Source organism: Neovison vison, chromosome 7 (genome assembly GCF_020171115.1).
Source record: "Neovison vison isolate M4711 chromosome 7, ASM_NN_V1, whole genome shotgun sequence".
In the NCBI taxonomy this organism is placed as follows: Eukaryota; Metazoa; Chordata; class Mammalia; order Carnivora; family Mustelidae; genus Neogale; species Neogale vison.
The window spans coordinates 172,863,615-172,879,392 of NC_058097.1; the positions used below are offsets into that span (position 1 = coordinate 172,863,615).

A 15,778-nucleotide genomic window follows, 5' to 3' on the forward strand; every position below is an offset into this window, starting at 1 on the left:
GGTGATTGATCATGCCTTTTTATGTTAAGATGACAAAATGACACACAGCAACGTTAAATGCTTTCACTGAGTGACATCCGAATAATGGGACACTTAAAACGGAGCCCAGGCCTCTGTCTAGTTAGGTTTTTCACCATACCGTGCTGGCCTTGAGTTAGACTTTCTAATTACCATGATTTATATAATGCGATGAGCATAGACATCATCAGACATTACAAACTAAGGCTTAGCTCAGCACATTTCATGTCATAGGGACGTCACAGATATGATATAAAAAAGGCAAAGAAATACCACAAAGTTGTGCCTGTCTCCATCAGCAAAAGACACATTCAAAAATAAATGACCTGACAGAAGCTTTTTAAGTGACAGGTGATTCCTAAAATGTCTAGATTGGTGTAAGAGAATAATTAGAATGTAGGCAGCTGTTTCTGCTATTGGTCAAGTTTCCATTTGGAATAGTTCAGGGGTCTTTGTAACAAAGCTTGAGCTTTTTTATAACAAACAGAATAAGACACTTTTCTTTTCAATGCAGATGAAATGATCTAAATAATGAGTTACCTGTTGAGAGTTGAATTTCAACAATTTGGATCATGTGGGGCAGGGATGAGGTGACACATCTTTAAAGAAGCACAGATGTTCCTTTGCTCACTGCCTTTGGGCCAAAAGTCTCGTGCTGCTTGGGATGGGTAGATGAAGTAACATCTAGAAAGGAAATAGTTTTGGTTCTTAATGAATGACATGAAATAGAATTTGATTTTATACACATCAGGTGCATATGTACTGTTTGAATTAGGTGATAGAAGTGTTGTTTGCCACCATCATCTTTTTTTCTTTCATAAGATTGCATTAAAATATAAATATATAAAAGAAGATTATTACTTGGCCTTGCCATATATATATGTAAAAGACATCAACCGACATTTTTTAAAGATTCTTATTTGAAATATTCTGTGACTTCATTATGGCAAAATCTAAGAGGATTTAAAGAACACTGGTTCTCTCAAAGACAGAGTTGGGCCATTGTTTTGCCTTCTTGGAGTCCGGCAGACTGGAGGTTGGTGTTTCCATTTCATCCTCTTGTTAATCATGGTGCTTCACCTTTCACAGCCCTGGTGATGAGATGGTTTTCTACAGCGACTTGGTCAGCTTATGCACATTTTTTTTTTTGAGCATAAAAAACTGGCATCCGTTTAAGGTTGGAACCATTAATAATGTAGACCAATTCTCTCCTAACACCAGAAAATAAGGCATAATCAACCTGAAACAGGAATTGAAGTTTACAAAGCATATATATATACACAACTCATGATACTAAACTATTAAGAGTCCCATAAAAGAATTTCCCCCCTTTAAAAGGAAAAGAACTTGCTGTATGATGATTTCGAGGCAAATAGACAAAGGTTTGAATGACAGTTTTGCCATGTGTAGCCGAGTTCTTACTAGCTGGCCAACTTTTTCACTTCTGGGTCTAGGTTCTTCCCCCATAAAATGGAGAGGAAAGTCTGACATTCTAAGGACTGTTGTAAGAAAGTGATAAATGTACAATCACAACTTGAGAACAAGTATGTGTGAGATTTAAAATATTGAGAAAATGTGAGCAGTTTGAGGAAGAAGGCAGGATTTGTGTTCTAGATCTGCATTACCCCATATATAGTCACTAGCCATATACCATCATTTAAATTTTAAATTAAATTAATTATATTTAAATAAAATTTAAAATGCAGTTCTTTGGTCACATTGACCGCATTTCAAGCTCACAATAGCCATGTGGAACTAGTGTCTACTGTACTGGGCAGCAGAGGAGGACATTTCTGTCACTGCAGAAAGTTCGAATGGACAGCACGGTTCTAGACCATTTATGGAAATAACCAAGTGGATATTTTTTCCACTCATATTCCCCCTATTCTGGATGTTTGATGATATTTTTCTCTTTCTTATTTTTGTTTAACTGAGAATAAAGTTTTCACGTCTGGGTAGTGTTCATTTCTCTAAGCAGAAAATCTGGGTCTAAACTTATTCACGCTTTTTCAACAAATTCAAACTTATTCAAAATCACTCACTCATGCTAACTAAAGGAGTCACAGAAACCCCATCCAAAAAATATATTTCTAAAATTCTACTATTTGGGAGATGCCTGGGTGCCTCAGTTGGTTAAGTGTCTGCCTTCGGTTTGGGTCATGATCCCAGAGTCCTGGGATCAAGTCTTACACTGGGCTCCTTGCTCAGTGAAGAGCCTCTTTTTCCCTCTGCCTGCTGCTCCCCCACACTTGTGCTATGTCGCACACATACACTGTCTTTCGCTGACAGATAAAGAAATAAAAGCTTTTAGAAAATAGTAAAGAAAGAAATAAACAGATTTTACATTTTTTTGCTTTTCAAAATGAAATAATGCTGAACATTTCCCCCTAAATCTTAGTAAAAATAACTATCCTTTTGGTTTCTTATTTCCAGTGCTTCTTAGGTTTATCCATCCTCATAGCCCCACCCAAACTCCATTCCCTTCTTATCCTTATACCTCAACTATCTCATTTAACTCTCGAGTAGTTACTGGCTCACCTCCTTTAAAAAAATATGTCCTACGGAACACCACTGGACTAATATTCTTCAACTCAGTCTTGACTACATTACAACTGTAATGTAAAACTCTTCAACAGTTCCCCTCTGTGCAGAAGAGAAAATCTAATATTCTTCATCTGACATTCAAGACTCTATAATAAATGCTTCAATAACCTTTTCAACTGGATCTATCCTTTTCAGTCATGAACCTCTATCGTGACCAAACTTTTTGATACATAGTGAGGTGTGCATTTTTGCACATCCACTATGACTGCACTTGATTTGCTCTCTCCATTCTGCTCTGCATATCCAAAATCTTACCCATCCTCCTTTGCCCGCTTTAAATCCCACCTCCTCTGTAAAGTCAACATGAAGTGAGTAAATACTGCAATATGAAGTGTTCGCTCCCTGCAGCTATTTTGATCTGTGCCTTTTGTTTACTAACAGACATTATCCTGTGTTCATGTCTCACACTGAAATAGTGTCTAAAGCAACTTTCTCTCTCCAATCCCTTTCCCTGCTGACACAAAAGAGATTTAAGAGGTCTGTTGACTTTAGTGCATTCATAACTTTCTGAATCTTTAACGATGTCAAAAATGTAAATGTTTACCATTTTAAAACAGATTTCTCTATTTCTTTTTACAGGTTCAGTTTCTGCACTGCATAAAGCAAACAGTCACTGGGGGTGATTCAGAAATCGTAGATGGGTTTAACGTATGCCAAAAGCTCAGGGAAAAAAATCCTCGAGCATTCCAGATTTTGTCCTCCACTTTTGTGGACTTTACAGACATTGGCGTGGATTACTGTGATTTCTCTGTGCAATCCAAACACAAAATTATAGAGTAAGTACCATCTATACATTTCTCAAGCAATTAAATAGCTGACTGCAAAAGCTTCATTCCCCTAAACCTAAAGCTTAAACAGAAGAAAGCTTCAATTAACTACAGAACTTACTTTTTATTAACAGTTTAACCCAAATTTAGAGGGAAAAAGAAATATTTTCACCATTAAAAAAATCATTATCAAATCCCATGAGCTCTCTCTACTCTCTCTTCTTACTTAGTATAAGAGAAATAATTAAGACAAGATACACTTGATATTTTTTTTTACATACAAATTCTACAGAATTATAATCAGTATGATTGTAGTAGTCAGAATCCTTTCAGCAGGAAGGGGAAAGATTCTAACTCAAATCAGGTAAATCTGATAGACAAACAACGTCATCTGATATTGATCTCTTTTTTTCTACATCTCTTAGCTTTGTCATCCTCTGTGTTGGCTTCCTTTTCTAAGATGTCAACAGAAGCTCTGCATTTGCAGTGTCCTCAGAGCTAGGAATCACATACACAGAAAACCCTTATTTCCCAATAGTTATAACAAAACTAGATGACTCACTGTCCAATTTGTATTTGAGTCCATCCTTGAAGCAATCACCATGGCCAGGAAGTCAGCGAATTCCGATTGGCCAATCCTGGATTACATGTTCATCTCTGGAACAAACTCAGTCTCATTTGAACCACATGGACTGAGAATGAAACAGGAATGTCTGCCTAACTTGAAGCCAACAAAAATCATATTTCCCTGCATAGAACATTTTATTATTTTTTCATTCAACATTATTTTATCATACATTTTTGAAGTACCTACGAAGGCCACAAATTTATCCTTCTATTTGAGAATTATCTTACCTTGTCTTTCTTGGACATGATTTATTTAATCAGACCTCAGTTCATGAATTTTGGGGTGTTTCTCATTTTTATTTATCTTATTTATTTATTTATTTTACTTAGTTAACATACAGCATAATACTGGTTTCTAGAGTAGAATTCAGTAATTCATCACTTATATACAATACCCAGTGCTAATCCGAAAAAGTGCCCTCCTTAATACACATCATCCATCTAGCCCATCCCCCATTGACCTACCTCCATCACCCTCTGTTTATTCTCTATCTTTAAGAGTATTTTATGGTTTATTTCCCTCTTTTCCTTATCCCCAGCCCTTCCCATATGTTCATCTTTTTTCTTTCTTAAATTCCACATATGAGTGAGATCATATGGTATTTGCCTTTCTCAGACTTATTTCACTCAGCATAATACACTCTAGCTCTATCAGCGTTGCTGCAAATGGCAAGATTTCATTATTTTTGATGGTTGAGAAATACTCCATTATGTATATAGACCACACCTTCTTTATCTATTCATTAGTCAATGGACATTTGGGCTCTCTCTAAAGTTTGGCTATTGTTGATAATAATGCATTTATCCCCTTTAAATTTGTATTTTTTTATTCTTTGGGTAAAAACCTATTAGTGTACGTGCTGGGTCAAAAGGGGGTTTCTAATTTTAAAGTTAAGTTTGTATTCTTCTTTTAGTGGAAACAGCCAAATGATATGAAAATTAACTCATTTAACAAATTATGAAATCTCCAATATGCAAACTCATCTTTCTTTATATCATATGGCTTTCATTTATTCATTCAACAAGTTTTTATTGAAAGCAGCCACTCGTCTTGGTGGTTGGGATACATCCATGGACAAAACAAGGATTCCTGCCCTCATGAGCCTTAAAGTTTAGTGAGGGAGGAAGAAATCAGAGATTTTAAAACAAATGAGTAGATTACACTGACTGTTAATTTTGTTTAAGTATTTTAAGTATTTAAAATACTTAAAATTAAGTATTTAAGAAAAAATAAAATAAATATTATATATAATAAAACATAATAAAAATTTTAAAAAGAAAAAAATACTTCAAATTAAGTATTTAAGAAAAAAGGAGAAGTAGGGCAGAATAAGGGGAATCTGTAGAACCACAGACTTAGGGGAGATGGAACTTGCACTATTCATTTAAGAGAGGAGGTCAGATGGGAATAGGATCATGCGACGCTTGTTATGCATTGTTTAAAAACACATTGCCTTTTACTCTTAGAGAAATGGGGAGGTGCTGTGAGATTTTGAGCAGAAGAGAAACATTTGTATTTACATAAATTTATTTACATTTTAAGTGGGTCACCCTGGCTGTTGTGCTGAATATAGTGAAGAAGGGCAAGGGCAGGAACAGGAAGACCAGCCCGGAAGCCACCGCAGGATGACGGGCTGGAGGTGAGGGTAACCAGAACATGAGTAGTTCACGTGGTGACAGGGGCAGTGTGGAGAATTGTTTGAGGATGTGTTTTGCAGGTTGAAACAGCATATTTTCCTGACAGATGGGATAAAGGGTATGAGAGAAAGACAGCCATCAGAAATAAATTCTAGTTCAGAATAATGTTCTCTTGAGAGGTCAGTCACCAAGGTGGAAAAGAAAAAACTCTTGGATTCCTAGTTTGAACTGTTCAAAAATTACTTAAAAATTCACAACAGATTGCATAATTTTGTTGTGGCAGAATATAATTGCAGATTCTGCAAGGCTAGCAAATGGCCTGGCAAAGCAAATAAACCCTGAGTTATTGAGTGAGATTAATTGAATGCTCCTCATCTGAATCATAATATGTGTTTGTTATTTTTTGTAGTAGAATTCCAGAATTTGACTATTGTCAAGTGTTAAAGTCTTGGGGATATCCCCAGAGATTATCAAGGGGTTGTTAACCACTCAAGGGTATATCAAGGGTATGTTAATCCACTCAAAAATGTATTTTTAACAACGGGGGGTGAAATGAATAGGGTTTTCAATTAACTGAGGGATTTGGGTCGCCTGTGTGTTTGGGTTAATTTAATATTCCTCATGGTTAAATTTTTAACTCCTTTGAGATGTTTATGTTCTATCTAGCACAAAAAGATCTGCTGGCAGAGTTAGGGTACAATGAAGTAAAATGAAAAACAAACAGATAAAGTAAAAAAAAAAATAATAATGGTGAGATTAAGCTATCGCAGTGCATCCTCATGGTTACAAGTTCAATCCTATGAATACCGTTCCTACTCCTTGCCTCATTAGCAGTGCAATCATGGTCTAATAACTCAGGCTTGCTAAGCTACTGTCTCTTTGCCAGTACAAACGGAGTAATATTAGTGCCTACCCATACAACCAAAGTGGGAGTTATAGAGCCAATAGATAGGCTCCCCTACCACAGTGCCTGGCTTTGAAAGAGCAGAATAAATTGCTAATTCTATAAACTCCAACACAACTACTAGTGATAGACTTCACTTTCAGTTCTGAGCTTCGACAGACCAAAGCAAGGAGGGAACATAATCAATTTGCAAGATTCAAAACACTTCTAAAGTGTGAAATAAATTTCTCCTGCAGATCCCAGTAAAATTTGATGTATAGGCAACACCACAGTGATACATATATCTCCACAACAAATTCAAGTGGTCCCATCAAATATCACATCTCTCAATGAGACAGACTAGTGTAACTAACAAGGAGTATTCATGGCACCAACTCTGATTTCAGGAAAGGCTACTACAGTCCTTTTACTGGGTTCTTTTGTTGGCATCACTGATAACATTTTGCTTTTGCTGATTTGCAGTCATTAGGATGCTCGTTTAGGTTTAAACATTTGCCCTTTATGCATTGCTATAATGTAACCAGTTACTCCTTGTCTTCGGAGGCATTTTACCCTTCCTTAGCATGTAACTCTGCATTGGGACCTCCCTTTCATTCTTTGGCTGCACACAGAATGCTTACAGATACTCAATTTTGCATTTTAGGTTGATCTTTGAGATGCCAACCAATATTCTCCTCTAACACTGTTCAATCCTTAGAATGTCTTCCCTAGACCTCAAAACTAAATTTTTCTATTTCCCCGATATCACTTCTGAAAATACTAAATTATGAATTTGTATCTTATTTTTTTCTCAAATAGAAAGTAAACACCAGGAAAAGGAGACAGAGAATGTCTCTCTCTCTTGATATCTCTCTCTCTCTCTTTCACTGTGAGAAAAAGAAAGAGAAAATATTGATTATTATTATCTATATATCTGAACTCTTTAGAAATGAAAGTGTAATACAATGGTCCATGGGACACAGTTCTGATTTTCCTTAAACAGATGAGTCCCAAAATTCCTTTCACCATATTCCTTTCATATGTGAGGATATACACATGGACTCTAAAAGAAAGAGCTCATTACTAGCATAACCATTTCCATCAAGGAATTAGAGTGTTAATGAAAAAAGAAACAGATCACCAGCGTGGCTTGTGTAGATCTACAAGAAGTTTCAAAGTCATGACAACCTTGTCAGTGACACAGAGGATGGCACAAAGGGTGTGATCATTAGATGTATGGAAAATAGCATAGGAAGAGAGGAGGGAAAGTGAACCAAGAGCAGTAAGGCTAGAATCTTAAGATTAGAAGACAAAATCGCCTCAAACTGAAAGGGTCTGAAACCCACAGTGTAAATGCTAACAAAGCAAATGTAATGTCAGACACTGGCCCTTGTGCCACTCAAATCAGAGGCCCACAATCTCTTCTGCTGACTGACCTTTTCCTTGACTCTTTGTTCATCAAGCCACAACCTACAGGTCACAGAGCATTCTTTATCTATGTGGTGGGGAAGGGGGAAGGAGGGAGAGCACTCCTTGCCTACTCAGACATATTTGCTTTTTAATCAATATATATATAAATTCTGATTTTAAGAATCCAAGAACCCTATTCAAAACCTGTTCCTTTCTTTCACTTTCTTTCCCCAGTGTGGGTTCAATAGGTAGTTTTCCATCACTATCAAAAAGCAAAGAGTTAGAGCTAATGACCAGTTCTTAGAGTTCACCATTACAATTGCCTTTGGCTCTGAGGATTGAATATTAATCTGAGTGACAAAGCACAGGGACCCAGAGAGCCACAGTTTATATACCACAGGCAATCACATTCTCCTCCTATACCCTGCTTGCTGATAATGCTTTACTCTGTGTCTTTGGTCAGCTAAGTGTGATCCAGACCCCAAATCAGTGTCACCAAGCCCTTGGGTACATGTGACTGTCTCTTTGGTTTGACCCATCAGGTCTGGTCCCCTACAGCTGTAGGGTCATAGTACACCTCCTGGGCTGGCCCAGGAACAACTCTAGACATGTTGCCACCATCTTCACCACCTTCAGTTTTTATCTATCCTTTCTTTTGGAGTTAGTAGATGTTTTAGGACTGGCTCAAAGTTTACCTTCCCAATAAGCTTAAAAATATATCTTCCTTTTGCTTTGTGTGTAGACAGTGCTCGTGCTGTGCTAATGATAATAAGCATAGATTAAATTAAAACATAATGGTATGTTTTTACATCAAAAATAATATTACCTTACATTGTCATGATCATGATGCATATTCTAAGGAAGGATAGAGAGATCGCAATATACTACCTCAAAAGTACTAGGAAGACCTTGGTATTCTCCCAAGGAACTAAAAAAAAGTTTAGAGAGTCACATATGCAATGAATATTTACTGCTTATTACATGCAGGCTCTATGTTAAGTGCTGAAAACACAACATTAAATGAGATAGAGTATTGGTCTTCTAAAAGCCTATATACTGAGATACAGAGTATAGATAGAGAGATACGAAGAACATATCTCAGGCTAGATTCTTCTTTTGTCTGTGTATTGGTTTCCCTACCTGTAAACTAGGGATTGAATTAGAACAGTGAATTTCAAACTTTAGAAAGTGGATTTTTCTTCCCAATCATGCTTCAAAAAAAATTATACTTAAAACCCTAATAAAGGGTTGACCCATGAACTTGTAACATTAAAAATACTTCGATACTTAAAAGCTACTATTTTAAAGAGTGAAGAATGAATTCATTTCCTGAAATACAAAAAAAACAAAAAATTAACTGGAATCTTTCAACAACGGTTATTTTAAATTAATTTGAATCACTCTAGCACTTATGTAGTAAGTCTTCAAAAAATACCTGCTAAATGGATGGAAAACATGAAAAGATACTCAACATCATTAATCATCAGGGAAATGCCACCACAATGAACTATCACCTCATTGAGCAACACCACAATTGAGCTATCACCACAATGAGCAACACCACAATGAGCTGTCACCTCACATCTGTCAGAATGGCTAAAATTAAACACACAAGAAACAACAATTGTTGATGAGGATGTGGAAAAAAGGCATCCTTGTGCACTGCTGGTGAGAAAGCAAACTGGTGCAGTCACTGTGGAAAACAGTACAGAGATTCCTCAAAAAGTTAAAAATAGAATTACTCCACAATTGTAGAATTTAAGAAACAAGACAAAGAAAAAAGAGAGAGAGAGAGAGAGACAAACGAAGAAACAAACTTTAAGCTACAGAGAACAAACTGATGGTTGCCAGAAGGGAAGGGGGTGGAGAAATGGGGGGAAAGAGTAAAGGGGATTAAAAGCTCACTTTTCTTTTTTTTTTTTTTAATTTTTTTATTTCTTCTCAATGTACCAGAATTCATTGTTTATGCACCATACCCAGTAAAAGCACACTTTTCTTGATGAGCACTGGATGATGGATAGAATTGCTATATCCCTATATTATACACATGAAGCTTAATATAACACTGTATGTTAACTATACTGAATTGGAAACCTTTTAAAAACTGCTAAATGAATAAAGAACAAATGAATATATCATACCACAGATAGCCTTACCTTCTGTACATGTTTTTGGATTCTTTAATACTGTATTTCAGACACATCTTCCAAGGCAAATCGACCCTCGGAAATGTAAATAAGTACCTTATGGCTTTTTAACTTTTTTCTCTTTAAAAAAACAGATTAGATGATAAAGGCCAAGTGGTTCGCATCAACTTCAATAATGCAACCAGAGACACGGTATTTGATGCACCCGTCGAAAGAGTTCAGCCTTTCTATGCTGCTCTGAAGGAGTTTGTTGACCTCATGAACTGTAAAGAATCCAAGTTTACTTTCAAGATGAATCCAGGTCAGTGGAAACACATTTTCTTAAACAACTGGATGTTCTTCAAGTTTAACCATGTAGAGCAAGATCTCGAGCAGTTTCTCTCAAATACGGCATGTGAAACACAGAATTTTTTGAGCAGCCCCCGCCCCTGCTCTGTTGCCTCTCCAGACATAAAAATATTCATTCTTAGCAAACTCCTGGGTAACCTTTAAGCACACCGAAATTCAATAACCTCCAACCTAAAGAAGAAATATGTGAGGGTAGGGTATATGTGCTTTTGGGTAAATTGGAAGGGGAGATGAACCATGAGAGACTATGGACTCTGAAAAACAATCTGAGGGGTTTGAAGTGGCGGGGGGTGGGAGGTTGGGGTACCAGGTGGTGGGTATTATAGAGGGCACAGCTTGCATGGAGCACTGGGTGTGGTGAAAAAATAATGAATACTGTTTTTCTGAAAATAAATAAATTGGAAAAAAAAAAAAAAAAAAAAAAAGCAGAATTTCTCTCTACTACTGATGTGGCCAAGTGAAAGATATTCTTAACTTCTGATTATTTTTTGAATTGATCTTTGGCATGATAAAGTGATACTAGAAATCTTTATAAATCCACTGCTGTGCAGTCACCACAGGCTGACTTTAAGAGCAGTAACATTTAAAATTGAAATACCAGGAAAGAAAAATAACAAAAAATAGAAGTTGGAATCTAAACTCCACTATGTAATGGTAGTGTAGCTTCAGGTAAATCCCTCAGCTTCCTGGAGCCTCTCTTTTCTCACATGAAAAGAAGAGCTAACACTCTTTTCAGGACTTTTATGAGGCTTAGAAATAATGTACACAAAATACTAGGAACATACAAGACAAACCAAGTCACTATCCTTATAATTATCTGAAGCTGCTTAATTAGAAATAAATATTTCTAAGTAAGAGCAAAATAATGACCAGGAAGAACAATTCAAAGTTTTACACAAAGATAATATTTTAAGTAGAAATTATAAAAATGTATACAGATGCCTATACTTTAAAAGTCAAAGGTCTAAAGCAGTTTGCATACAATGGTCTGATTTCTGTGAAAAAATAAATGTACAGTTTTCAGTCAGAGAAAGACAAATACTATATGATTTGACTCATCTGTGGAATTTAAGAAACAAAACAGATGAATATAGAGGGGAGAAAGAGAGGGGAGGAAGCAAACCATAAAACAGGCTCTTAACTAGAGAGGACAAACTGGGGGCTGATGGAAAGAGGTGGGTGGGTGTTGGGCTAAATGGGTGATGGTTATTAAGGGGGGGGAATTGTTATGGTGAGCCCTATGTAAGTGATGAAACACTAGATTCCACGCCTGCAACTAATATTACACTATATGTTAACGAACTAGAATTTAGATAAAAACTTGAAACAAACCAAAAAATGAGACAAAGAAACACAGTTTCTTTTTTCTTTTTTTTTTAATTTTTTTTAATTTTTTTGATAAACATATACTGTATTATTAGCCCCTGGAGTACAAGTCTGTGCACACTGTTGCTTGATGTGAACAAAGTAGCAATGCTATCTTACGTTTTACATTCTCTAGCTTCATAAATCATTTAAACTCATGATTTTTCACGTTGAAAAAAATCTTTTGTCTAGGTGATGTGATTACTTTTGATAACTGGCGTTTACTTCATGGCCGACGTAGCTACGAAGCAGGAACTGAGATATCCCGCCATCTAGAAGGAGCTTATGCCGACTGGGATGTGGTCATGTCAAGGCTTCGTATCTTAAGGCAGAGTATCCAGAATAGAAACTGAATCTCCCGTCTATAATTTCAGTAAGATTCCAACTATAAGACATGACAAGGTTGTCTTCACAGACCATGATCCATGTCATTTCCATATTAATTTCTTTCACATTGAACATGTCACCTTTCTTGGACGGGTTTTCTTTTCTTTGTAATCATATATAATGCCAACTTTTTAGATGTATTAGCAGTGTTCTTTCTATATACAAAGCATTTCTTCTGCTCTATTGTATGTAGGATCTAATTTCTTTTGCCTATATATGAGTCTCCAGAATGCCTACAAATAGTTGTACCAAATAAAACTTTTTCAAATAAACCCTTTTTTAAAAAAGATTTTGTTTCAAATAAAGCTTGTGTTTCAAATAAAACTTGTCTCAAATAAAACATGTTTCTGCTCTGTTTTCTGTAGAGTCTCAGTTTTCATGACTGCATGTGACTGTCCTTGGCATGATTGGAAAAAGGCTTTGTATTTTCAAAGACCTGTTTTATTCACTTTTATTATAGATATTTATTATCCAAATTTTCAGAACTCAACAACATGTGATCTCAACATTTACTTTAACAGCTAAATTATGACACCAAACCCAAACATGTCAAATTAAGAAAAAAACCTAGTCTCCCTAAATTTCTCTTGCTTTAAGTAAACACTCTAAGGATTGCCAGAATAGCTTATACCTGTCTGTGAATCAGTTCTCATTCCTTGCCTTCAACTAAAAACTAAAAACCTTTCCTTCAACTAAAAACACACAAGCAAGGTGCATGTAACCCTCCATACACAGACACAGTAACTACTAACCTCGGGACAGCTTCACCTGCTGATCTTGCCTTACTCTATGGCCACTCCTTATCTCCAATGGTGGAACACAGATGTCACTGTCAGCCATGGAAGTCCTGCTCCTGTTGAGCCCACTCCCCTTGCTACCCCTGCTGGAAGCAAATTACCATTTGCTGAAATCCTGGTAATACATAGATTTTTAGTCAATACTTGTGGGGACCTAACAAGTCCTCTTATTTTTAAAGTGTTAATGACTGTGACCACTGCAGAGCTCTACCTGTTGCCATAAGACCAACTGAAAACTCTACTTCTGTTCATGTGTTACTTCTACTTCGCACCCCACTGGGTGTCCATGGCACTGGGAGGCTAGCTCACAGGTGCTATGAGCCCACGCCAGCACACCCCTCTGATTCTCTAAACTCTGGTATTGAGTCCACATCACCAGTTCAGACTCCACTTTCCCTGACAACACTGCCTTTTTCTGGGCCTTCATTGTCCTTTCCTATCATCTGGTCTTGATCAAGGTTATGGTAATATATCATGTATGATTAATGTCTTTGAACTTCGAAAGGAATGGGTTGGGTTCTCAATCCCATCTCTCATAAGGCACTCTTATGGAACAGGTGATTTCAATAGAGGCATGGCTTGATTCTAACAGGCAGCATCCAATACCTAAAAATAATTTTCCAGAGTGACCTAGCTCTATCCATTTACAGCATCTAAACCCTAGGCACTTGTCAGGCTAAAGTGACTTATTATAATTTCCTTCATTCAGCAGATATGTATCTTATAGCTGGTATATGTCATGCACTCTGCTAGACTAAGGACATAGAAGGACTTGAGATGTGCCTGCTTATAGTCTGGTAGGGGAACAGATAAGGATATAGATGATGATCTGGTTCACAGGAACACAACGAAGCCAGACTAGGAAGATTGATCGAAGTTTCAGTCTCAGTTGAATGGGTGTCAGTCGTAGTTTTTCAGGCAAAGAAGGGAACGTGACTGTCCAAGTCGAAGGGCAGATGAAGCACAGAGAACTGAGAGTGCATGTGTTAAAGTGAAAAACCATGGAATAGCAGTGGTGTAAACTCTGGGACTGGATGCCTAGGTTCAAACTCTAATGATGACAGTTAACTGTGTGCTTGGACATATAATCATCTCCCCTGAGGCCTCAGTTTTTCTATCTATAAGTGAGACTAGTAACAATTCTTATCTCATTAAATTTTTATAAGCATTAAATGAAAATTCATATAAAGCAATGTTTTCCCAAACGTCTCAAATGATGAGTCAGACGTTGATGTGTGTGTGTATGTGTGTGTGTGTGTTGTTTTTAAGTTTTTTTAAGTTAAGTTTATGTGCATGCACACACATCTTTTTTTGGCTTTTTAAGTTTTTATTTTAATTCCAGTTAACATACCATTAGTTTGTTCTCTATAATTAAGGGTCTGTTTCTTGATTTGTCTCTCTTTTTACCTTTCTCATTTGTTTTCTTAAATTCCACATATGAGTGTAATCATATGGTATTTGTCTTTCTCTGACTGACTTATTTCACTTAGCATTATATGCTCTAGCTCCTTCTATGTCATTGTAAATGGCCAGATTTTACTTTTTATGGCTGAATAAAATTCCATACACACACACACACACACACACACACATCACATCTTCTTTGTATACTTGGACTGATCCCATATCTAGGCTATTGTAAATAATGCTGCTATAAACATAGGGGAGCATGTATCCCTTCAAATTAGTGTTTTTGTATTCTTTGGGTAAATACCCACTAGGGTGATTGTTGGATCATAGGTAATTCTGTTTTCAACTTTTTAAGGAAACTCCATACTGTTTTTCACAGTGGCTGTACAACTTTATGTTCCCACCAATAGTGTATGAAAGCTCCTTTTTCTCCACATCCTTGTCAACACCTGTTATCTCTTGTGTTATTAATTTTAGCCATTCTGACAAGTGTGAAGAGATCTCTCATTGTAGTGTTGATTTGCATTTCCCTGATAATGAGTGATGTTGAGCATCTTTTCATGTGTCTGTTGGCCATCTGGATATCTTCTTTGAAAAAAACGTCTATTCATGTATTCTGCCCATCTTTTAATTGGATTATTTGGCTTTTGGGTGTTGAGTTTTAGAAGTTCTTCATAGATTCTGGGTACTAGTTCTTTATCAGGTATGTCATTTGTAAATATCTTCTCCCATTCCACAGGCTGGCTTTTAGTTTTGTTGACTATTTCCTTCTCAAATGCTAAATCATTTGTTTTTGCTTTTCTCTTGCCTCAGGAGATATATCTAGAAAGAAGTTGCTATGGCTGATGTCAAAAAAAATTACTGCCTGTGTTCTCTTCTAGGATTTTTATGATTCCAGGTCTTACATTTTGATCTTTAATCTATTATGAATTTATTTTTGTGTATGGTGTAAGAAAGTGGTCCAGTTTCTTTTTCTTTTTTTTTTTTTTGCATGTTGCTGACCAGTTTTCCCAACTCCATTTGTTGAAGAGACTTTTTCCCATTGCATATTCTTTCTTGCTTTGTCAAAGATTAATTGACCATATACTTGTAGGTTCTTCTCTGGCCTTTCTATGCTTTTCTATTGATCTATGTATCTATTTTTATACCAGTACCATACTGTTTTGATTACTACAGCTTTGTAACAATACGTGAAGTCTGGAACTGTGATGCCTCCAGCTTTGCTTTGCTTTTCAAGATTGCTTTGGCTCTTCAGGATCTTTTGTGATTCCATACAAATTTAAGAATTTGTTCTAGTTCTGTGAATGTGCATGTTCTGTTTTTTTTTTTTTAAGATTTTATTTATTTATTTATTTGACAGAGAGAGAAATCACAAGT

General features: G+C 36.3%; 1 protein-coding gene across 2 annotated transcripts in view; it reads left to right on the plus strand.

Moving 5' to 3' along the window:
• Positions 1–12,513, plus strand: part of BBOX1 (gamma-butyrobetaine hydroxylase 1) — a 59,965-nt gene extending 47,452 nt beyond the window's left edge. For both annotated transcript variants that reach the window (XM_044258987.1, XM_044258986.1), the window contains exons 6-8: positions 3,202–3,398; positions 10,229–10,395; positions 12,000–12,513. In XM_044258987.1, the coding sequence (XP_044114922.1) occupies positions 3,202–3,398; positions 10,229–10,395; positions 12,000–12,160 (525 nt within the window). In that variant the 3' untranslated portion in view covers positions 12,161–12,513. The remainder of the gene's footprint in view (positions 1–3,201; positions 3,399–10,228; positions 10,396–11,999) is intronic.
• The last annotated feature ends 3,265 nt before the right edge of the window (positions 12,514–15,778 follow it).